The sequence below is a fragment of the Orbicella faveolata genome, unplaced genomic scaffold (genome assembly GCF_042242905.1).
Source record: "Orbicella faveolata isolate gen_17 unplaced genomic scaffold, um_ofav_v1 contig_14, whole genome shotgun sequence".
NCBI classification, from domain to species: domain Eukaryota; kingdom Metazoa; phylum Cnidaria; class Anthozoa; order Scleractinia; family Merulinidae; genus Orbicella; species Orbicella faveolata.
The window spans coordinates 20155001-20179000 of NW_028301541.1; the positions used below are offsets into that span (position 1 = coordinate 20155001).

General features: G+C 39.1%; 3 protein-coding genes across 4 annotated transcripts in view; all 3 read left to right on the forward strand.

Annotated features, from left to right (window-relative positions):
• The window catches only part of LOC110062108 (uncharacterized), an 80705-nt gene that overhangs the window by 9550 nt on the left and 47155 nt on the right, over positions 1–24000 (forward strand). For both annotated transcript variants that reach the window (XM_089286961.1, XM_089286960.1), the window contains exons 10-20: positions 319–401; positions 6071–6209; positions 7432–7641; positions 8303–8510; positions 11115–11209; positions 11499–11648; positions 12471–12977; positions 13476–13651; positions 14183–14318; positions 16236–16406; positions 22403–22501. In XM_089286961.1, coding sequence (XP_089143087.1) covers positions 319–401; positions 6071–6209; positions 7432–7641; positions 8303–8510; positions 11115–11209; positions 11499–11648; positions 12471–12977; positions 13476–13651; positions 14183–14318; positions 16236–16406; positions 22403–22501 — 1974 coding nt within the window. The remainder of the gene's footprint in view (positions 1–318; positions 402–6070; positions 6210–7431; positions 7642–8302; positions 8511–11114; positions 11210–11498; positions 11649–12470; positions 12978–13475; positions 13652–14182; positions 14319–16235; positions 16407–22402; positions 22502–24000) is intronic.
• On the forward strand, positions 18895–19860 carry LOC149114427 (uncharacterized). The gene has a single exon (XM_089286963.1). It carries the CDS (start codon positions 18895–18897, stop codon positions 19714–19716), a length of 822 nt encoding a protein of 273 aa, XP_089143089.1. The 3' UTR covers positions 19717–19860.
• LOC149114428 (uncharacterized) lies at positions 19791–20837 on the forward strand. Its single transcript, XM_089286966.1, has one exon. It carries the CDS (start codon positions 19805–19807, stop codon positions 20354–20356), a length of 552 nt encoding a protein of 183 aa, XP_089143092.1. The 5' UTR covers positions 19791–19804; the 3' UTR covers positions 20357–20837.

Below are 24000 nucleotides of genomic sequence, written 5' to 3' on the forward strand. Positions count from 1 at the left end.
TTTCCACTAGCATTGCATTTTACGACATTTTTGCTTGGGCATACACAGAAATCCAAATTTCAAGATCGTTGTTTTTTTATCATTTTTTTTTTTCGCCTTTCCTTTTTCTCCTTTTCTTATCTTTTTGCTGTAGTTGTTGACGTTCTTCTGGGCTTGCTTCCAGTTCAAGTGCACAGTGAAAAGATAATCCAACAAAGCAGTTTTAAAACATCAATGGAATAAGAAAGATTAAGGAATTACAGTAGGACCATTTTACTCTGAATAATTCTCAAAGCTCTAACTTATTACATTACTGTATGTTTCTAACTCATTATGCAGATGATTGTTCCCCATGTCAGTGGATAAGCAACTATGTGCCACTTAAAGTAGAGAGTGCTACTCCAGATAAAGTTCCCTTACAGGTTAAGTTTTCAATAATAATATTGCTGATGGTATTGTTTTGAAGATGTACATTGCTTTGTTTTGTATTTGTTTAATCATGTTTATATCAGTTCTGCAAACATTTTATGCATGCAAACATAACTTTCTTAAACCAGCTCTCTGTTGAATTTATATATACGATGGCCAAAGGTCAACTCTGTGCCTTAATAGGCGATTCAGTATGCATGATGGCGTCATTTGACTACAGCTACCAGAATCCTTCACTTTTTCTGTTTCGTAGGGCATATATGTTATTTGCCGGCTGGGAGGTCCGTATGGTGAAAAACTGTAACCGAGGTCTTGAAAATGCTGCCCGAGGCCCCAGGCCTCGGGCAGCATTTTTAAGCCCGAGGTCACAGTTTTTCACTATACGGACCGACCCTAAGCCGGCAAATAACATGTTTATTTTTTTCTCCTGCAGTAAATTGGTTTTACAGATTACAAATGGGTTTGTTTACGCAACTCTTGTCACTGAATCGGCTTCCGCGTATGGGGCGCCGTTTGTAAATTTATTATTTAGACCGAATTTATGCCATTTTCCCCTTATTTATAAATAATTGGAAATGCCACAAAATTTGTTTATAAATAAGACACAAGAACTTGTTCGTTGATATGTATATAATTATTTTAGGTACGTCCTGATTTATAAATAATCTTTTACCATAGATTTATTATATATAAATAATAAATTAAACAACTTCAATTATTTATATATCAGGTCATCTCTAAAATAGTTATTTACATATCATAAAGTTTGTTAATCCCATTATTTATAAATAAATTACTTCGCCGGGAGTGTAAATTCATTATTTAGAAATAATAAATTTCACCTCGCCGAGTGTAAATTTATTATTTAGAAATAATGAACTTCACTGAGTGTGTAAATCCATTATTTAGAAATAATGAATTTCTCCTCGCCAAGTGTTAATTTATTATTTATAAATAACGAACTTCATTGAGTGTGTAAATTCATTGTTTAGAAATAATGAAGTTTCATTTCGCCGGCTGTAAATTTATTATTTAGAAATAATGAATTTAACCGTGTGTGTAAATTCATTATTTAGAAATTGATTATTTAGAAATAATGAACTTCACTGAGTTTGTAAATTCATTATTTAGAAATAATGAAAGTATGAATGGCAGACCCAGCGTCTCTTGCCCGATCGATTTCGGAGGCTGTTTCTCGCGCTATAAGTGAGACAGTCAATGCTACCCTTGCTCAAGTAGGTAACGGCGGCGGTATGTAGCCTGAAATTCAGCACTGGCGGATCTGGGGGAGGGGCTCGGGGAGCCCGTTCTCCCCCCCCCCCCCCCCAATTCCCCGCCTCAGCTATCTATTATGGAGTTCTTATTCACTCAGCAATTCGGCAGCTCACACTGCAACAGGAACAACTAACAACCTCAAAGGCCGAGGCAACAGGTAAATTTTAAGAAAAGAAACTGCTGCATGAAGAAAATAAAAATCGCTTGGCGTGTTAAGTGAAAGGTCTGATTTCTATTGAAATTCAATAATGGTTTAAACGTAAATGAATTTAGCTTTCCACGTGTACGATCTTTGGACTTGCCTGGAATAGACATGCCCAGCCGTGACTTGATCAAGCCAAACAAGGTGTGTAACACAGCTATCCGTCCAAAGGTCACAAAGGTCACAAAGAATTTAACCTGCGAGCAAACTCACGTTTGAATCAAACGCGCGAGTGACGAAGAGGAATAGCGATCGGCGGGAAAGAGGCGCCAAGAAGTGACTTTCTCCTCTCGCGGCTTCGCCCGTCGATTTCTCGCTCTCAGCTACGCCGAGCGCGTTTGTGCTCCAACGTGAGCCTGTTCGCAGGCTACAAAGAATTATCTAAGCATGTAAATACATTATTCGATTTCCCGATTTTAAAAGTTCTGCATTTTCTTCATGCAGCAGTTTCTTGGCTTAAAATTTACCTGTTACCTCGGCCTTTGAGTAGTTGTTGTCGTTGTCGTTGTCGTTGTTCCTGTTGCAGTGTGAGCTGCCGAATTGTTGAGTGGATAAGAACTACGTAATAGATATTTGAAGCGTGATTCTCGCTTAAACACAATTAACCAAAATAAGGGGGGGGGGGGGGGGGGGGAGAACCTCCCCTAGATCCGCCACTGCTGAATTTCAGGCTACATAGCTACCTGAATAACTGTCTTATAACGCGAGAAACAGCCTCTGAAATCGATCGGGCAAGAGACGCTGGGTCAGCCATTCATACTTTCATTCTTTCTAAATAACGAATTCACATACTCAGTGAAGTTCATTATTTCTAAGTAATAAATTTACACTCAGCGAGATGAAACTTCATTATTTCTAAATAATGAGTTTCTAAATAACGAGTTTACACACACGTTTAATTCATTATTTCTAAATAATAAATTTACAGTCGGCGAGATGAAACTTCATTATTTCTAAATAATGAATTTACACACTCAATGAAGTTCATATTTATAAATAATAAATTTACACTCGGCGAGGTGAAATTCATTATTTCTAAATAATGAATTTACGCACTCAGTGAAGTTCAGTATTTCTAAATAATGAATTTACACTGGGCGAGGAGAAATTCATTATTTCTAAATAATGGATTTACACACTCAGTGAAGTTCATTATTTCTAAATAATAAATTTACACTCGGTGAGGTGAAATTTATTATTTCTAAATAATGAATTTACACTCCCGGCGAAGTAATTTATTTATAAATAATGGGATTTACAAACTTTATGATATGTAAAAAACTATTTAGAGATGACCTGATTTATAAATAATTGAAGTTGTTTAGTTTATTATTTATATATAATAACTCTATGGTAAAAGATTATTTATAAATCAGAAGGTACCTAAAATAATTATTTACATATCAACGGACAAGTTCTTGAGTCTTATTTATAAACAAATTTTGTAGCATTTCCAATTATTTATAAATAAGGGGAAAATGGCATAAATTCGGTCTAAATAATAAATTTACAAACGGCGCCCCATATCCGCGCCGTCTACTAACGATTTGTAAAAAAATCTCGGCAACGAGCAAGTAACTCAGATAGTAGACAAAGAAAGATGTATTAAAGAACAGATTTTTTTCGAACTACTTTATGTTAGTTGCATTTATTTCACCAGTTAAGTTCTCCAAAATTGTTTTTGCGGTGTGAAATTTCGTGCGAAGTTTGAAGTTTTACTACAAAAACAATTTCTGTCAGTCGTTGCTTTTAAAATCACTTGAAATCAGACTTTTCTACCATAAATTGAATAGCAGAAAGTGAGGAAATTCGTTAAGTGTATTCCACAGAAATTCTCCTAAATACAGCAACGATTAGAGAGGTAAATTCGACTGAAATTGACTCAAATTTTATGGCGAGAGAAACACAGGATTACGCGCCATTACAGCGCCAAGCTACAAACAACCAAGCAAACTCTCACACCTTCACAACACTCAATTGAATTTACTTACAGTGACTTTCCTTGCCATTTTAAAGTGAACAGAGATAAACTTGCGTCGACTAATCGTCGATGGACGTGTAAAAAAGGCAAAAGATTGACAACTACCGCCAACTTTTAGGAGCGAAATTTAGGCTGCGAAGAAAAAATCCGGCCGTGGGCCGTATCGTAAAAAGCTGGACCGGTCACGTGCGTATGATTAGCCAATCAAATTCGAGGATTTAGGAATCCTGTCCGCTTAGATGCTTGAGAAAAAAATAAATAAATGTTACTTGCCGGCTGGGAGGTCCGTATGGTGAAAAACTGTGACCGAGGTCTTGAAAATGCTGCCCGAGGCCCCAGGCCGAGGGCAGCATTTTCAAGCCCGAGGTCACAGTTTTTCACTATACGGACCGACCGTAAGCCGGCAAATAACATGTTTATTTTTTTTTCCTGCAGTAAGGCCCGGTTCATACTTCGCATTTCTGCCGTGTCGAATTCAATTCAACGAATTAAATTCGACAGAAATTCGACGTCTGAATCGGCTGTCGCATTTCTGCCGCACGTTCGACTGGTCTTGTCGCATTATCCGACAGAAATGCGACACCGATTCAGACGTCGAATTTCTGCCGTGTCGAATCTAATGCATACATTATCTTAATGTATTGAGCATGCGTAAATGTGTTCCTGCCAAAGAAAAAGAAGAAACTTGGCCATTCTCGACCCAATGCAACCTGAACATTTTGCAACACATACTGTTGCGTTGTCAGCCTTCTCCTTCTCGTTCCATTGGCGGACAATTTTTAGCAAAATTAAAGTCCTTCGCCGCTCAGTACTTTCGTCCACCATATTGAATACTCTACGTTTAAAACATTTTCCGCTGGCCGACATACCCGACGGTATAAATTCTGAATTAAGTGCGACACAAGTGCGACGTATGAATCCACAGTCGCGTTTCTGCCGCACTTAATTGAATTGAATTCGACACGGCAGAAATGCGACGTATGAACCGGGCCTAAATTGGTTTTACAGATTACAAATGGGTTTGTTTACGCAGCTCTTATCATTGAATCGGCTTGCGCGCCGTCTACTAACGATTTGTAAAAAATCTCGGCAACGAGCGAGTAACTCAGATAGTAGACAAAGAAAGATGTATTAAAGAACTGATTTTTTTCGAACTACGTTGTGTTAGTTGCATTTATTTCACCAGTAAAGTTCTCCAAAATTGTTTTTTCGGTGTGAAATTTCGTGCGAAGTTTGAAGTTTTACCACAAAAACAATTTCTGTCAGTCGTTGCTTTTAAAATCACTTCGTCACTTTTCTACCGTAAATTGAATAGCAGAAAGCGAGAAAATTCGTTAAGTGTATTCCACGGAAATTCTTCTAAATACAGCAACGATCAGAGAGGTAAACTCGACTGAAATTGACTCAAATTTTACGGCAAGAGAAACACAGGATTACGCGCCATTACAGCGCCAAGCTACAAACAATTAAGCAAACTCTCACAACTTCTAAACACTCAATTGAATTTACTTACAGTGACTTTCCTTGCCATTTTAAAGTGAGCAGAGATAAACTTGCGTTGACTAATCGTCGATGGATGTGTAAAAAAGGCGAAAGATTGACGATTACCGCTAACTTTTAGGAGCGAAATTTAGGCAGCGGGAAAAAAATCCGGCCCCTGGGCCGTATCGTAAAAAGCCGGACCGGTCACGTGCGTATGATTAGCCAATCAAATTCGAGGATTTAGGATTCCGGCCCGCTCAGATGCTTGAGAAAAAAATAAATTATTGTTATTTAAATGCCACTGGGGCTTCAAAAATTAAACAATAAAGAAAAAACGAAAGGAGTTCTGGTAGATGTAGTCTATTGACAACTACTATTCAATGAACACTTTCTGTCCTGCTTTGATAATCAGGGCTCGAGAAAATTTGAATTCTAGCTTGCCCTTCGGACCAGCAGCTCTCAAATTTTGCTTGCCCTGGGCAAGTCTTAGTTTCCTTTTTTTCATTTAGTTGGCAGACACTTGCCTGGGTCTTTTCCAATCAGGCAAGTGACAATGAAAAGTTACTTGCCCGGCAGGAAAATCTACCTGTCCCGGACGAACGGACGGCACTTTTTTCTGAGCCCTGTTTATTTATAGGGATAACAGCCATACTGTTGGCGTGAAGTATTGAAAGCACTGGTGTCATGTTCTTCACTCCACGTTTATTTATTATTACTTGCAGGGTGGGAATTTGTGCTGTTTCACATTTAATCAGACCCTTCCCAGGAATGTTCAATCAGGATTGGCCGTGTTTGGACCATTGGGCACTGTTGATGTGAACAGGTGTGGAGATGACTCCCTAGTTGGAAAGAAGATTCCATGTATGTAAAATAATGAAGCTTTTGTTGCTACTGTTATAAGTTGGTCTAAATGTTAGGTAATTCACAGCCTTCATAAATAAGCACAAAGTATGTATTTCTCTATTCTTTCCAGAGGACAGCTACTACAATTAGTAAAAATGTATTAAGGTGCATGATAAAAATGGTAATAGTCTCAGCTTTACCTCTTAAGCATGTACAAAATCGACAACTTTAAATATCAAAGGTGTTATATATGCAACTGTAAAACTCAGTTTTCAAACGTGTTTCCATAAAGACTCGTAAACTGAAACATTGCCAGAGTAACATATCCATAGTATAAACAATAAGAAAAATAACTGACTCAATTTGATGTCAAACTGAAACAAAAATGGCATATGCCGAGAAAAATGTACCTATTGTACAGTCTTGCCAAGTGTAAAAAGCTTAACTAACTCAGAACTAACTCAGAAATTAATTCTACTTTGTACAACTTCCTTTGTAATGGCAAAAGAGATAAATTAAAAGACGGGAAATGAGAAAAGTTTATGATAAAGTGGAGCTGAAGATGATAGGAATAAAAGAGACCAATTCTTGCACATTTTGTGGAGAAACAACTGAAAACCAGACAGCATTCTTGCTTTACTATTTATTCGAGTGCAACCCTAAAAGACACCTTGACAGCTAAAAATAGTGGCGTTTTGTCCTGAACAGCCTACATAAGTGAAGCCAAAATTTGCGATTTACACCCCCAAGGGAGACCATGAGCATCCCTGACCTTTTCACATCAGACCTCACCCCACCCCCCCTTTATCATAAGTTTCTTCCTTGTTGTCCAGTTCCAGCAAAAGCAGTTATATTAGTCTATGTTTAGTTACATTGATTTCAGACCTCCTCTTGTTATGTTGACCTGGTGCGTAGTGAGGAATCAAGTTTACAATTTACTAGTTCTTAAGTTGAAAAGTGAATTTCACCAGTAGGAATGTCCATCAATAGGTAGACCTTGGCTATACAGTAACACTCTGCACTAGGTGTTATTCTTGTGGTTTGGATGAAAGACCTCTGAGGAAAGTTGCACTACCCTACCCCCCAAAATTAAATAAACAAATACCGGTATGTAGAAGGGAGAAATTTACAAGAAATGGCCTTCCAGAGGCCCTGTTAAAAAAGGCTTTTAAAAACGAATTACTTTCCAATTGTATACTGATTGCTTGAGTCACCACAATGAATACTTTTGATATTGCAGCGGCCCAGGAGCCTGGTTTGGTAACTGTTACATTGAAGTCAAAATCTAGCATACCATTAGGAGAGATTGATATTTTGTATGTGGACGAAGAGAAAGTGCTTGTTCAACGAGTAGTCAATGAGCCACGCTTACAGAGCAAGCTCTTAAGGGAGCTGGAAGGTAAAGCGACAACAGCCAGTGAAGGTGAAACACAAGATTCTGGAAATCTTGGTAAGGCATTAATTTTCATAACTGAGGGCTTTTCATGGTTCTCTTGTACTTTCCATTAGAGCACAACTGGACTACTGGCTTCTGAATACTTTTGCTCTTCTCATTGGTCTAACGTGTACGAAAAAAGGGGAAATGTCAAATTCAGTGATCTCAACTGAAACAAATAATATCATACATACGAGTGTTGTCCAGTTGTGCAGAACAAGTAGATTTCCTTGTTGGGCAAGGTGCTTTTGCTGTTTAATCTTGCCGAAATGCAAAGGCTAAACCGAAGCTTAATATTTTGCCTGCCACTTTTAGCTACTTTTGAAGCCAACATCAGAAAATGCACAGCATTGAGTGTTCCCTTCAGTGATGAACTCTAGTCTGTAATTAAGTGCACATGTTAAACACTCTTGCAGATGTCTTGAAATTCGACAAGTGACTCACAGCAAGGCATTTTGGATTTGAGGCAAGAAACATGAACCAGTGTTTACAGGTCCTGTGGCCAGCTTTTTTTAATTGGTCTTTCAATTGCAAGCTGACTAAACAAATCAAAAGCAAAATTGGCTTCCTGTCTTCTTATACAGCAACCCTTATTTAGTGTTAGTCTTTCTCCGAGTTTATGCTGCACAATCAGTTATCACTACACTGTGTAGTAACATTTTATTACTCGTCCTAGATTTCACAAATCCAGTCGATGCGTTACGCCTCTTAATATATGCAGCAGCCGAAAGTGGTGCTCAGCAATTTATTGAAATGATATTCAACTCTTCAGCTGGAAGAGTAGTTTTTGACGCTTACAAGGACAGGCCATTACTGCCAGAGGTTATTGCCAAGAGTCATGGCAACGAGGAGACTGCCCATTACCTTGAAGACATAACCAAAAGGTAAATTTGTTATGACAAAAATCAAAAACTGAAAACTTTCACTGAAAATATGGTAGGTGTAAAGGCCATTTTTAACATTCTTATTTTGTGAAAACCCGCTAGGAATCTACGAAATGGAAGAGTTGTAAAATTTATTATATAACTACTTAGAGATCGATCACAGGCTTGTGTGGATGAAAGATACGACCTGGTTGTATAAGGGTAGCGACTAGTGTTAATTAAGTTGTTACTTGGCCTGGAGAAGGGACATTAGGGTTTTGCAAAAGGAAACTCTTTTTTCTCTTTTGTTGCTGTCGCTGTTGTTATTGTGTTGTAGTTTCTTGGAAGTATCAGTTTATTTTGCAGTGTGTGTGTGTGTGTTTCATTGCGTATAAGTGCGTCACTTGCTTATTGTGCACAAATCGGTAAAATTTGATATTCTTTTCTGTGAATGTTCACGGAAGTGGAGATCTAACCAAAAGAAGGAGTATTTTTTCGTTCCTAAAAGGTTCAAAAGCAGATATTTTTTAAGAAACCAGTTCTGAACCGAACGACGAAAGTACTTAAAAAAATGAAGGGCGAGTTGAGATATTCTTCTCCTGTGGTACGAATCACAGCAAAGGTGTGTGCATTCTAGTCAACCCCTCTTTTCATGTTCAAGTTGACTACATGTACATCAGCTTGAGTTTATGCAGGAGCTAAATAACGGCATAATTGATAAAAAAGAACTGACAGCATTAATTGTTGGAGGAGATAGAACAGCAGGTCGGAACAGCTTGCGCACTAATAATTTACAGGAATTTGGTCCTAACTCAATGGATATGTTCGATCTAACAGATATTCAGAGAGCCCGGCATCCTACAATGTAAGTTAGGTAAATTTACAGATGTATCCAAAGTAAAAGGAATGAAATTAGGATTGACTTCTTGTTATGGCTAAAGCCTAACAAAAAGTGTTAAAAATACAGAATTTTATCCATCAATAACACGTGATCACAATGCAGTCTATATGGTTTTGTCCTGGGTAAATAAATTCCCCTAGAGAAACTGGGCTTTGGAGATTCAACAACACCCTTGTAAAGGACAGACAAATACGCTGACATGGTTCAAGAAACTAATACTCTATGACACATACCACCAAGTGCCAGATAAGCGTCTCCTATGGGAGTTGATTAAAATGGAAATTAGCAATACAACTATCTCGTATACAAAGCATAAAGCAAATCCAAAGTTCAGTCTTTATTTGAAGATAAAGGGAAGCATGCTATGTTCAGGGCAAACTGTCACTGGGTGGAAAATGGCGAACAGCCCAACCAAGTATTTCTTTAACTTGAAGAAAAGAAATTATGACAAAAAGACCATAGGTGAACTCCGTCTGCAGGATGAATCTATGACAATGCAATGAAAAGAAATCCTAGACCAAATCGAAGCTTACTTTAAGAACCTGTATTCACCTGAAAATACTTTCTCTCAAGAGGAATACGAGGAATTTATCCAAAATCTAAAATCCCAAGACTTTCAGATGAAGATCGAGATAGCCTAGAAGGCCCTCTAGTGTATGAAGAATGGATTTAGAGAAAGGGGGAATATGTACGACCGATGTAGATCTTATGTTCAAATCTTTGAGACTCGCATGGATACCTCAACTCCTGACCGCGGGTGACCGAAATTGTTCTACTGTGCCATGTCACTTTTCTTTTAGAAAGCTGAGGATTATGATACAAAGCATATCCAGCAGTTGCCAATCTTTTACAGCAATATACTCAAATTCTTCAAAGGGTTACAATATAATTATGAGTACGATCAAGAAAGCCATTTGTTTTTATTTAATAACAGAGAAATTCTTGTGGATAAGAAACTGTTTATCGCCAGTAAATGGGTAGTAAAAGGTGTTATTTTAATTTAAGACCTGCTTAAAGATGATGGCATTTGCCTCTCATTCCAAATTCGCATGTAACACTAACTTCCTGCAATATTACCAGATCATCAATGCTATACTCGATCAATTACTTAACAAAAAAATATTTACAAGTAATGAACATTTTTTTTTTTATGTTAGTAATAATCTGGGAATCAACTTGGACAGAGCGTAATCACGAGACTTTTACCAACTTCACATTGACAAAACCCACACTGGGGGCCACACTGGGCCACACTCCATAAGATGGGGGTGAAAACCTGTCGTTTTAATACATTTTCATTTATTTTCGGAATCAACATTTTGAATGGTACAGCATTTTGAATAGTAAACCATTTCACACTCACATCTGTTCTGTTTAACTCACCCATCTAGTGTCAGATAAGTCATCTTATTTGGTAGTACTTTTCTCTTGTTTCCGTAGCATAATGTGAGTAGGAGCACATGTATCACTCCTCCCCGTAGATGACTGAACTCGATCAGATCCTAGGATACATCTGTCACCATTTTACCAATAAGACAAGGATAGCTCTAGACTCCTAACATCTATAACATTATTGCAAGCATTCTCGGAATTTTAAAAAAATCTGCATCCATGAAAGAGGAAGAACCAAACTTTCATATCCGATAAATTAGTACCACAGACATATTTACTCTTTATAAGAAGTTGAATCTGTTCTTATTCACCCGGTATTTTCCACTGCACAGATTTTCTGAGGAGACCATAACTGGTAAAGAATGCTCTCAGATAATCGATTGGTCTGAACTTGTGAATGCTGCTGAGGCAGCAGAAAAACGGCTTGGTAAGGAAACAACATTGCACTTTCTTTTAGCTAAAAGTTGTGTTTTCACATATCAAGGTCAGTATTTGACTCAAAATGACATTTGCATGATGCTTGTACCAATTTAGAGTTGAGATTTTCAATATCTATAAGATTCCGTGATTAATCTGTTTGAGGAATTTGCTTGTTTTTCTCAGTTTTGTTGAACAACAGTAAGAACGGCACAAGAATGGTCGTGAAATAATCTGCACTTTGTAATAACACTAAAAAGCGTATTGATTTCTTTATTTATATATCTATAATTAAACAGATCTTACCAGCAAAATAGAAAATGATCAAATTCAAAAGGATATCCCCAAAGAAACTGGTTATTTAGGAGATATCGACACATCGTCCAGTGAATCATTGGAGGGTCAAAGCTCGGATTCTGATGATGATATTTCAGGAACGTCAAGGAAAGGTAATATACTTAAGTTAGACCTTTATAGCAGTCCGTCTTGTATATGCATTTGGCTATATTTTTTTCCTGTCAAGCTCAGGTTTGAGTCTTCTTTGGTCACTGTACTTGTCCACTGTGCCGAACTGGGCCGAAGCCGGTTCACGCGGAGATCAAGTAGTGTTCAAGTACAATGTCATAGTTTGCAACACTCAACAATTATGACTTTGAAAGTGAAGAATGATCATCGCAGTAAATTTTCCAATCCAAGCAATTGGAAAGAAGAAGCCTGAAAAAAAAAAAAAATCAGGGCTTCAACGGAATTCGAACCCGTGACCTCCGCGAATACCAGCTCTACCAACTGAGCTATGAAGCCACACATTGGGAGCGAGGTCAATTAATTGAGTCAATTAATTAAGTCAATTAATTGACTTAATTGAATCAATTAATTGAGTCAATTAATTGACCTCGCTCCCAATGTGTGGCTTCATAGCTCAGTTGGTAGAGCTGATATTCGCGGAGGTCACGGGTTCGAATCCCGTTGAAGCCCTGATGTTTTTTCAAGCTTCTTCTTTCCAATTGCTTAAATTGGAAAATTTACTGCGATGATCATTCTTCACTTTCATCTACAACCGCAGTTCAAATATGAATTATTTCATATATACTTCACAATTATGACTTTATTGACTATTTCAATCTCGCCATCACTGTATTATCTCACCCTCAAAAAAACTATGAAGTTTAGGGAAGTATTTTCCCTATACTATCTGGCTAGTTTCTTATGTATAAGACTGAAAGATTGTTTTGAATGAGTATTTTGATGTTGTCCTTTGTCCGCTATTTTAGAAATTCAGATGAAGATAGAGGAGTGCAAACAACCAGTTTGGCAGCAAGAAGATCACGCTGTTGAGGCCAATAAGGCAAGCCCAGCCCAAAGCCTCATTTTGTTTCCCAAAGATGGAGAGTTTCCAAGAGGCAAAGCAAATGTTATAACTTTTTATGAAACTAAGCCACTCAAATGGAAAGAAAATGGTCTCCACCTGATTCAGACCAGCCATTTTCAAGAAGCCCACAATCTACGACAGCTAAAATCTCTCCATCGTTCAGGTATTTCCTTCCTTCTGGGTTTAGGCAACGAACCAGTCCAGCATCATCCCATCACAGCGTATCAAAGGTTGGGCTATTTGCTGGCATTAACTAGAGAAAGAAGTGCGTATTGCAAGATGCAAGCTCACGGAGCGGAAGCTCGCCAGTCTTCAGAAAACTTAAGCGCTGTTTTGGGAAACAAGGATGACCATAACGCGAGTATTGTGGACCCCTTACAAAAGCTTTATTGCAGACTTGTTAATAAAGGTAAGATGTGCACTGAAAGTTAGACACAATGACATTAAATGAGGGGTCTTCAATCGGTTTCAAGACCCTAGATCTTCAGCTTCGAAATTGTGCATTAAGCTAGTTTCCGACTCTTTTGTTTTCGAAGTGTTTCGTTTTGTATTTTAACTGGGCTCTATAAACGATATAATAATAATAATAATAATAATAATAATAATAATAATAATAATAATAATAATAATAATTTATTTCTAGCGCATTACATTAAAAAATCTCAATGCTCTTACAGAATAAAAACGAGAAAAACGATAACGAAACCAATATAAGGAAAAAATATTAAATTACAATCTTCCAAACTGGAAGATTACATAGAGATGTGACATTTTTTTTTATAATTTCTGGCTAAGATACATTTAACGTGGTAACAGCAGAAGCGACCATGAATTGACTGTGTTGATATTCTTCTGAAGAATTGATTGATGTTGATATAATGTTGCTCGTCTATACTTTCATTGGCAGTGGCTGAGTTTGAGAATGATTGTTTTCCAGAATATACAGCTACTGCGGACAGTGAGGATCTGACTGCCAGAAGGAAATCAGCTGAGTTCTTAATGGAACGTTGTCAATCCGCCGCCTCTATATTTTGGGTGCTGACTTACGCATTTGGGCCAACAAGGGAGATTTTGTTTTTTTATGTAAGAACTGCAAACGCATTTTAAGTAGTTTGTACTATTTAGCCTAAACTGGAAGATTACATAGAGATGTGACATTTTTTTATAATTTCTGGCTAAGATACATTTAACGTGGTAACAGCAGAAGCGACCATGAATTGACTGTGTTGATATTCTTCTGAAGAATTGATTGATGTTGATATAATGTTGATACGGTGCTCATTTCTAGTATTTTTGTCGTAATCTTGGAAATGAGGTAACTGGTTGTTAGAGATTCATTCATAGTGTTTTGATGTCTCTTCTACATTTCATCTCTGAAAGGAAACAAAAACCAGTCAAATGACTTGCGAGGTGATTGGTGTAACTCTAAACTGACTAAAGCAAGGTGTACGCGAAAATGAAAATGCCTGCCAGGTTTTTTTTTAATTGGATAGTTTTTGTTCTCAAAGTGGTGTATTTATCAGCAAAGCTAAAAGATCTGAATGTGAACATTCTAACTAACCAGTTTAACCTGACCAAAGCCTTCATGGAAGTGTTATATATTTTGCTTTTCAGATTGCAGACAGCAAAGACGTCTTTCCTCTTGCGTCATGTTTTGATGATAAAGAAAACGAGTTGTCGTGGCAGCGTCGGCAGTGGCAGCGAAGCAGAAACAATGTACCTAAGGTCCTAGAAATACTTGAGCTTCAAGGTATCTTTTACTTTTATTAGATAATAACTAAACAACAAACAAACAAGTTCTATTTCCTGTACTAAATCTATTTAAACGTAAACACTTGCTATTGCAGTATTTTTGCGTTTGCCACCTTTCATTGTTTAACACTAGGCACATGATTAGGCACGACGACGACGAGGAGGAGGTCGTACAACATGGCGGCCATACTCTAACTAATAGGAAGCTAGGTGGAATGGTAACCTAACCTCGATCAGATTGTGAAAAAAAGTTTTACGTTGGTTTCCATACCTTGAATCATTGTTAATCATTGGGAAAGGCTTTTTTGCAAAACGAATAAACCTTCACCACTTTTTTAGCACGTTTGTAAGACACACTGTTTGGTTGCTATGGGCAAACAACTTGTTGACAGCTCGTTAATTAACGATAATGGCCGAAAACAAAAGATGCGGTTTTTCTGACTGAAATCCACACCGTCATAGATTGGGACATTCTGTCTTAGCATATATGAGCCGGGGTAGCTTTTCCGTAAAAGCCCGAAATGAAAAGCGTTTTGTTGTATAATCATTCTGCGGTGAAACGAAAACAAAATAATATCTAACTTAGTACAAGTAAGAAAACACCAGTCGTACAGTGGGGGTGGGGGGGGGGGGGGGGCATCTCGTTTATTGATCAGACATAAACAGCCCTAGCATAGATTATTGTAGCAAACATAAGCGGCCCTAGGATACTTATTAATACAACAAATGTACATTTTGTACTAAACAAAAAACACGAAATTTTTACTAAAACAAAATTTCCCGAATAAAGTGATCAAAAACGGAGATGCCGTCTAATGTAAGGGAAGAAAAAGAGAAAGGAAGACAAAAATTAACTCTCAGAAGGAGTTACTTATGTTCCAGGACAGTTTTAACGTTAAACTGCAGTTCACAGTTATGGTATTGCTTGTGAAAACCATACTAGAACTTTAACTCTGTATTTCTCAAGTGTCAAATTTTGACTGTAGGCCCTTCGGCTCAACACGTCTACTTGGAAAAGTATTTAACATAAGACATTTATTTTTGCTGTAGACTTTGATCAATAGTGCTTCTGTGATATGATCCTAAATTTAGTCATGCCCTTTTATTTTTCACATTTTTTGGCCAATCTTGTCAATAGGCGTGGTCATGAATTAATTAAAGTCCATTTCACATTGTAAATTAAGGGCAAAAAGGCTTAAGCTGTTGAGGTTTTAGGTTCATATCACAATTCTATGTATATTGAACATATTCGGAAAATTTCAATTGACGGCTGTCGGACAAAGTATCCGCTGACGAGTATAACGTGACGATATCGTGGGCTCAGGTTGAGAGCTCATCGAGGTCGCGTGTTTTGCTGTAGTTGACCGCTGTCCATGCACTTGTTCTCGATTGGAGTGCAGGCTCAAGCCAGGCTATTACTTTGGGGGAGAAGGAGGGGGCACATACAGAGGGAAAATTTCGGTACGAATTAACCCCTGGCGCGTTGTTGACTTTTCTTCCGAGATACTGGACATTTTCAGCGGCGAAAGAAACAGTATTTTCCACAATTTCTAGAAAAGAGGACAACCTCGGGAACTGTACCGAAATTTTCAAAGATTTCTTACTGGGAAATTCTGATCCAGTTAATTTGATTTTCACCCCGGAATTTCAGGAATTTTCGGTTTAATGGTTTGATTTCGAAAATTTAACAAGTTATCGATTCTACAGAAACTTTCCATGGAAACTTTCAAACCAGTGGCCCCTGTTTTGAAAGTTGCGGACTTTTTGATTGTGTTTTGCCTATGAACCCATCACAGTGACAACGGTCAGCGTTCAGACCCAGACTCCCTGATCCGTAGCCCGGCGCGCTAACCATCAGGACACTGCACTGTCTTTATTAAGACGTAGTCTGATCATTTATTTATCAACCTAACAGATCTTACCAGCAAAAACGAAAACGGTCAAGTTAAAAGTGATTATCCCAAGGAAACTGGCTATTTAGAAGATGCTGATACATCTTCCAGTGAAGCATCAGCGCCACAAAGCTCCGACTCTGAGGATGATATCTCCGTTGGATCAACAACGACAACAACAGCAGCAAGGAAAGGTATAATAGTTTCGCCATAGAGTAGTAGTAATAGACGCTCATATGACCGGTAACCAATCAGGAGCCGAGAAAGACAATAGGCTATTGTTTGGAGAACAATGGATGCCATTGTTTTCCAAATCCAAGATGGCCGTCACAAATTTCAGCCAATCAGGAGCCGAATTAAGAACAATGGATGCTATTGTTTTCCAAATCCAAGATGGCCGCCACAAATTTCAGCCAGTCAGGAGCCGAATTAAGAATTCAAGATGGCGGCGCCCACGAAAGTCGGCCATGTTGGAAAACAGCCCACCAGCCTCCACGGAGGACTGGGATCGGTCTCACGGATTTCCATGGTGACACAAATCACGCCAGGATCACGCAAAAATTGTCATGCAACTTCAAACTCGATACTTACAGTGTCCTGTGGTCCTAAATGACAGAGGTCCGGTATTTAAAAACCAAACATCACACATTGTCAAATGTCACCAACTTTAATATCAACACTTTTTGGCTGACATTAAAAGATATGACGTCATTGCCATGTTGATCGAGTAAAAAGACCGGTTTCTATCGTCATCACACAATTTTTCAAATGAACTTTAATGTCCAAAACGTTTGCGCTAAAATTACAGAAAGCTGGTCATTGTGTCTCAAATAAGATAGCACTATCAAAAGAAATGGAACAGAAATAATTTTATCCAGCGTGAATGCAATCTTTGACGAGTAACGAATAATAAGCGAAGACAAAAATTTATAGGCTAAAAGGTGAGAAGAAAAAAAAATACAATTGAAATGCTTCAAGTGAAAATGAATTGCTAATGGCAGATTGCAATAAAATCTAAACTCCTTGATCTCGACTGTTCCCATGAGAAAAAGCATCATTCAAAGGAATCTTGAACCAACAAAAGGCATTTTGGGCGACCATTGAAGCGGAATTAACATAATTAGTCAGGAAAAGCACATGTTTAGAGGCTGAAATCATGATAGACTGTATCTTAACCCTTGAGAATAAAATCAAAGGAATTTCAAACAAACGTTTCGCGCTTGAAGTAAAGATTTAACTTCATTTACAGACACTACAAATCGCTCCTAATTCAACAATTATAGTTGTCTAAGCGGGTTTCCAAGAGCGCCAAAATAAATCACTTACATCAAACATAGTCCTTTCCTCCAAAGCGTCACACAACTAGCAATCGCTCAACTCCATAGCCACGAAGACAGGAAAGAATGTTACGCTTAGAAAAGAAGACGTGTGCTGAACGTTGTCACAAGTAAAATGAATTCTATCAAGACCGATTGACTTATAAACTCGTAAAACAAAACAAAAACAAAGAGTCTGAGTCTTTGCAACGTTTATTGAATAATGATAATAAAAATAATAACATGAACTCCGAAAAAGAATTGATTACAATTTTTAACTCTTTAAGTCTTGACCGTCGGTATTCCACAAAGTGTTGGGAACTAAAGTAAAACTCATTTCCAGTTTCACAGACTCTTGGTCCCTGGCCCCAAAACGCACGATATTCTGCCCTAGTTTTCTTTGCTTTTGGTCATGAAGTCTTTGCCTGATCCGTTCCTTATTCTTGGCATAATAACTTCTCCAATACTCGTTGATCCGTTCCCTGTTGTTTTTACAGTATTGTCTTCGGTAATTTCTGATGTGCTCCTTGTTCTGTTGACAATAGGCTCTCTGGCTGCTGGCGAGTCGTTCCTTGTTGTTTTCATACCATCTTTTACGACACCACCACCACCTCATCCACTACCACCACATTTACCACCACCACCACATCCACCACCACATCCACCACCACCTACACCACCACCACCACATTCACCACCACCGCCACCACCGCCACTACCACCACATTCACCACCACCACCACATTCACCACTACCACATTTACCACCACCACCACCACCACCACATGCACCATCACAACCACCACATTCACCACCACCACCTCCTATATCACCACCACATGCACCACCACGCCGCATCCACCACATTCACCACCACAGCCACATCCACCACCTACACCACCACCACCACCACCTACACCACCACCACATTTACCACCACATCCACCTCCACCGCCACCACCACTGCCACATCCACCACATTTACCACCACCACCACCACCACATCCACCACCTACACCACCACCACCGCATCCACCACCACCACCACCTACACCACCACCACATTTACCACCGCCACCAAAACCACATTCACCACCATCACCGCCACATCCACCACATTCACCACCACAGCCACATCCATTACCTACACCACCACCGCATCCACCACCACCACCACATTCACCACCACCACCACATCCACCACATTCACCACCACCACCACATCCACCACATTCACCACTACCACCACATCCCTTACCTGCACCACCACCACATTCACCATCACCACCACCTCCACCACACTCGTCAACTCGATCATTAATCATGTATTGCCTCAATTCATTTTGAGTCAAACTAGCAAGGAGTCATGTCCCTTTATTGTCGATATTGTCATAGACTATTCTCTCTTGCAGACAGTAGAATTCGTCACGAAAAACATAGTTGTCAACGCAGTGGATCAGAAAAGACACGAGATGTCCCAAATATCACATTTTCTACCGAAAAGCACCATGGGATCCCTAGTGGAATAGAAATGGGAGAAGCGTTTCGGTTCAAGACACCCTCCAGTATTTTGATCGTGGGCCCTTCTGGTTGTGGCAAGACTTGTTTCACCGAATCGTTACTCTTGGATCACTTGGAAGAATTGTTTGTAAACCCTCCCACTAAGATTCATTATTGCTACGGGGCGTGGCAAGACGGATTTAGAGACATGGAAGACGCTGGTGTGCAATTTCACGAAGGGATTCCAGAGTCAGACCATCTCAAGTCATGGTTTCCGAAGGGTGGATTACTCGTACTGGACGATCTGATGGCAGAGGGAGGTGAGGACAAAGCGTTGCTAGACTTATTCACCAAACACTCTCATCGTCAAAATATCAGCGTGTTGTACTTGTGCCAAGACATGTTTCCACCAGGGAAATACGCCAAGAGTATTTCCAGGAACGCCCACTACATCGTAGCCTTCAAAAATCCAAGAGATCAATCAGGGATGAAGAATTTACTGCTTCAAGCTTTTCGCACTTGCTGGCAAGACATGATGGACGCGTATCAAAAAGTGACCGAACGACCGTTTGGGTACACGGTCCTGGATTTACATCCCGCCAGTGATGACAGGAAACGCGTGTTTAGTCACCTCATGACGCACGAAGGATACCCGCGCTGGCATCGAAGAAAGAGAGAGGATGCCTGATCATTGCCCAAAATGGTATATTAAACATCAGTTTAATCGACTCGGCTCATTTGAAGCACGTTGTCTTGGGTGAAGGTCGACGAGAATCATGGATGATCGTTCAACAGATATTTTTGGCCTCGTGGAAGATAACAATGATGAGAACGTTGAAGAGGAAGAAGAGGTGGATGAAGAGGAGCCTGAAGAGGAACAGGAAGAAGATGAGGATAGTAGCAGCTCCGAAGAGGAAGAAGAAGCGGACGACGATGAACCAGATCCGTGGAGTCCGCTACGTCAAAACGTCGGGGAAGACGTCAAAGAAACCTACCTGAAAGAAGTCCAGCAGTTCCTGGATAAGAGAAAATCCCAAAACTATGCCGAAAATGCTGCTTTCAACGTCCTATTACCTGTAAGTAGAAGAAGGCTAAGAAGGACTTACTTAGAGCGTCTAAAATGGACTCACCGTATCAAACACGACGCAATACACCGTAAAGTCATGAAGACTTTTCGACGCTTTATTGAGGAAGACGACATGGATTTTGACGAAGCGGCCGAGTCGGCAGTGGCAAAACGAAAATTCCTGCTAAACAGCCTAATGCGAAAGAAGTTACTCCCCGACGATGATGACGAAGAGGAAGTAGAAGAAGAGGTTAAGACCTGAATTAGCCATGTGACTCTTATAAGAGTGTGTGATTCCAGGGTTTTAGTCATTATTTGTAAGACGCCACACATGCAAAATGAATTGCTCCAATCAACTGTCAGGGAATGACCAGAGGGTTGTCTGTAAAAAGGCCTACCACAAAAAATATTATGCCAGGAACAAACAGCGAATCCTGGCTCAACAAAAGAGATATCGTGCAGAGAACGTCGGGATTCTCAAAACCCGTCGTAAAAGATGGTATGAAAACAACAAGGAACGACTCGCCAGCAGCCAGAGAGCCTATTGTCAACAGAACAAGGAGCACATCAGAAATTACCGAAGACAATACTGTAAAAACAACAGGGAACGGATCAACGAGTATTGGAGAAGTTATTATGCCAAGAATAAGGAACGGATCAGGCAAAGACTTCATGACCAAAAGCAAAGAAAACTAGGGCAGAATATCGTGCGTTTTGGGGCCAGGGACCAAGAGTCTGTGAAACTGGAAATGAGTTTTACTTTAGTTCCCAACACTTTGTGGAATACCGACGGTCAAGACTTAAAGAGTTAAAAATTGTAATCAATTCTTTTTCGGAGTTCATGTTATTATTTTTATTATCATTATTCAATAAACGTTGCAAAGACTCAGACTCTTTGTTTTTGTTTTGTTTTACGAGTTTATAAGTCAATCGGTCTTGATAGAATTCATTTTACTTGTGACAACGTTCAGCACACGTCTTCTTTTCTAAGCGTAACATTCTTTCCTGTCTTCGTGGCTATGGAGTTGAGCGATTGCTAGTTGGTTGACGCTTTGGAGGAAAGGACTATGTTTGATGTAAGTGATTTATTTTGGCGCTCTTGGAAACCCGCTTAGACAACTATAATTGTTGAATTAGGAGCGATTTGTAGTGTCTGTAAATGAAGTTAAATCTTTACTTCAAGCGCGAAACGTTTGTTTGAAATTCCTTTGATTTTATTCTCAAGGGTTAAGATACAGTCTATCATGATTTCAGCCTCTAAACATGTGCTTTTCCTGACTAATTATGTTAATTCCGCTTCAATGGTCGCCCAAAATGCCTTTTGTTGGTTCAAGATTCCTTTGAATGATGCTTTTTCTCATGGGAACAGTCGAGATCAAGGAGTTTAGATTTTATTGCAATCTGCCATTAGTAATTCATTTTCACTTGAAGCATTTCAATTGTATTTTTTTTTCTTCTCACCTTTTAGCCTATAAATTTTTGTCTTCGCTTATTATTCGTTACTCGTCAAAGATTGCATTCACGCTGGATAAAATTATTTCTGTTCCATTTCTTTTGATAGTGCTATCTTATTTGAGACACAATGACCAGCTTTCTGTAATTTTAGCGCAAACGTTTTGGACATTAAAGTTCATTTGAAAAATTGTGTGATGACGATAGAAACCGGTCTTTTTACTCGATCAACATGGCAATGACGTCATATCTTTTAATGTCAGCCAAAAAGTGTTGATATTAAAGTTGGTGACATTTGACAATGTGTGATGTTTGGTTTTTAAATACCGGACCTCTGTCATTTAGGACCACAGGACACTGTAAGTATCGAGTTTGAAGTTGCATGACAATTTTTGCGTGATCCTGGCGTGATTTGTGTCACCATGGAAATCCGTGAGACCGATCCCAGTCCTCCGTGGAGGCTGGTGGGCTGTTTTCCAACATGGCCGACTTTCGTGGGCGCCGCCATCTTGAATTCTTAATTCGGCTCCTGACTGGCTGAAATTTGTGGCGGCCATCTTGGATTTGGAAAACAATAGCATCCATTGTTCTTAATTCGGCTCCTGATTGGCTGAAATTTGTGACGGCCATCTTGGATTTGGAAAACAATGGCATCCATTGTTCTCCAAACAATAGCCTATTGTCTTTCTCGGCTCCTGATTGGTTACCGGTCATATGAGCGTCTATTACTGCTCCAAAGCTACCGCCTTGTATTGTATACATGTTTAGAATTAATTTGTTGCATCGGTAATTGCTTTATATTTTACTCTGTGGACGTCCCATGGCCATAATTTTTGAATGTTCTCCGTCTCGACAGGCTCTATTAGCGGCCGAGAGTGTCAAGATCTCAAAAGAGACACTGAAGACCCAACTGGTGGTAATGACAGAGATTTTACAGAAACCTTACCCCAATTTGGTAAGTTAATAACATGAATATCAAGGTGTTTAGGTTCTTTGCCCTTTTAAAACAAGAAATTTTGATTAGGTTTACTTCAAAGTTTATGGAAGTGAGAGTGAGATAAAAGTTTATGAACAAAATTTGTTCGGTTTTTTCAAGTTGATATGAAATGGGATTTTTCGACCTAAATATAACTACTGGTTTACAGTTAAAGCCTATTGTTTGTTAAATATTAAATCGCCTTTTAGTTTATCGCTTTTCGCTGAACATTAGGAGGTTTTTTTTTTATCCTCAAGATTGGCAATAAAATCGCTTTTTAATTTTTAGTGCAGAGTGCACTGAGTGTACTGGGTGGAGTAGGTACCCGTGTACACTACGCAAAACGTCTTATACTTACGTTGTCTATTTAAAAACATGACAAAACTACATACATGTTTCGCAAATCTCTTGCTACCCTTGTTATCGTCAGTATCGACTATATGTTAAGTGAAAGATACATTTTATACGGGATCGCACACAAACGCAGAGTGGTTTTGCTTGTGGTAGAACACAACATTAAGACGCATGCGTTCTAGCATTGCTAGTGTTATAAACACTGTTCTCGAGTTCAGATCTGCGCGTTTTTTGAGTGATACCACACTCTCATTTTTACCAGGGATAGCAGCTATGTTTCAAGAAATTTCGTCTGCTGTTTTATGACTATTGTGTGTTTGCCAGGGTTCAAATAAAGAATAGAAACATATTGCTTCTCATTAGCGCTTGTTTATTTCCTCTTCTATGAAGGGAACAAAAAGTTCATATTCAGCCGAAACTTTCCCGCGTTAGTTGCATGTAAAACTAGTAAATTTGTGACAGAAGAAACTTCGCAATTATTGCCGCAGACTCCGTGGCACTTACTGACTATGTTTCGGGTAACGTCAGTTCTCCTTTTTTAGTGCAAAGAACGCTGCTGTGACTGCGTATCTTCTGGAATCACCCCTAGCTCGATTCAAGAAATTTCGTCTGCTGTTTTATGACTATTGTGTGTCTGCTAGGGTTCAAATAAAGAATAGAAACATATTGCTTCTCATTGGCGCTTGTTTATTTCCTCTTCTATTAAGGGAACAAAAAGTTCATATTCAGCCGAAACTTTCCCGCGTTAGTTGCATGTAAAACTAGTGAATTTGTGACAGAAGAAACTTCGCAGTTATTGCCGCAGACTCCGTGGCACTTACTGAAACCGCCGATTAATCTCATCAGTCTTTGAGGTAACTCGCTCACCGATGCAGAATATAATTTCGGCCAAGTAATGATTTCTACCTTCAATACTTCTCGTTGAAACATTCCTCAGTTGTTGTAATGGAGGAAAATCGAGTTTTCCTGTATGTATCTATGGACACCAATTTGGCCCCCCCCCCCCCCAAAATTCTTCAGGGACGAATGACGTCATCTCCATGTTCGTCTATGTGCTCTCTTTCGACTTTCGAGTGTCGGGGCTGCTTATTGTGGACTGTAGCGGATACGTTGTTTATTTAAAG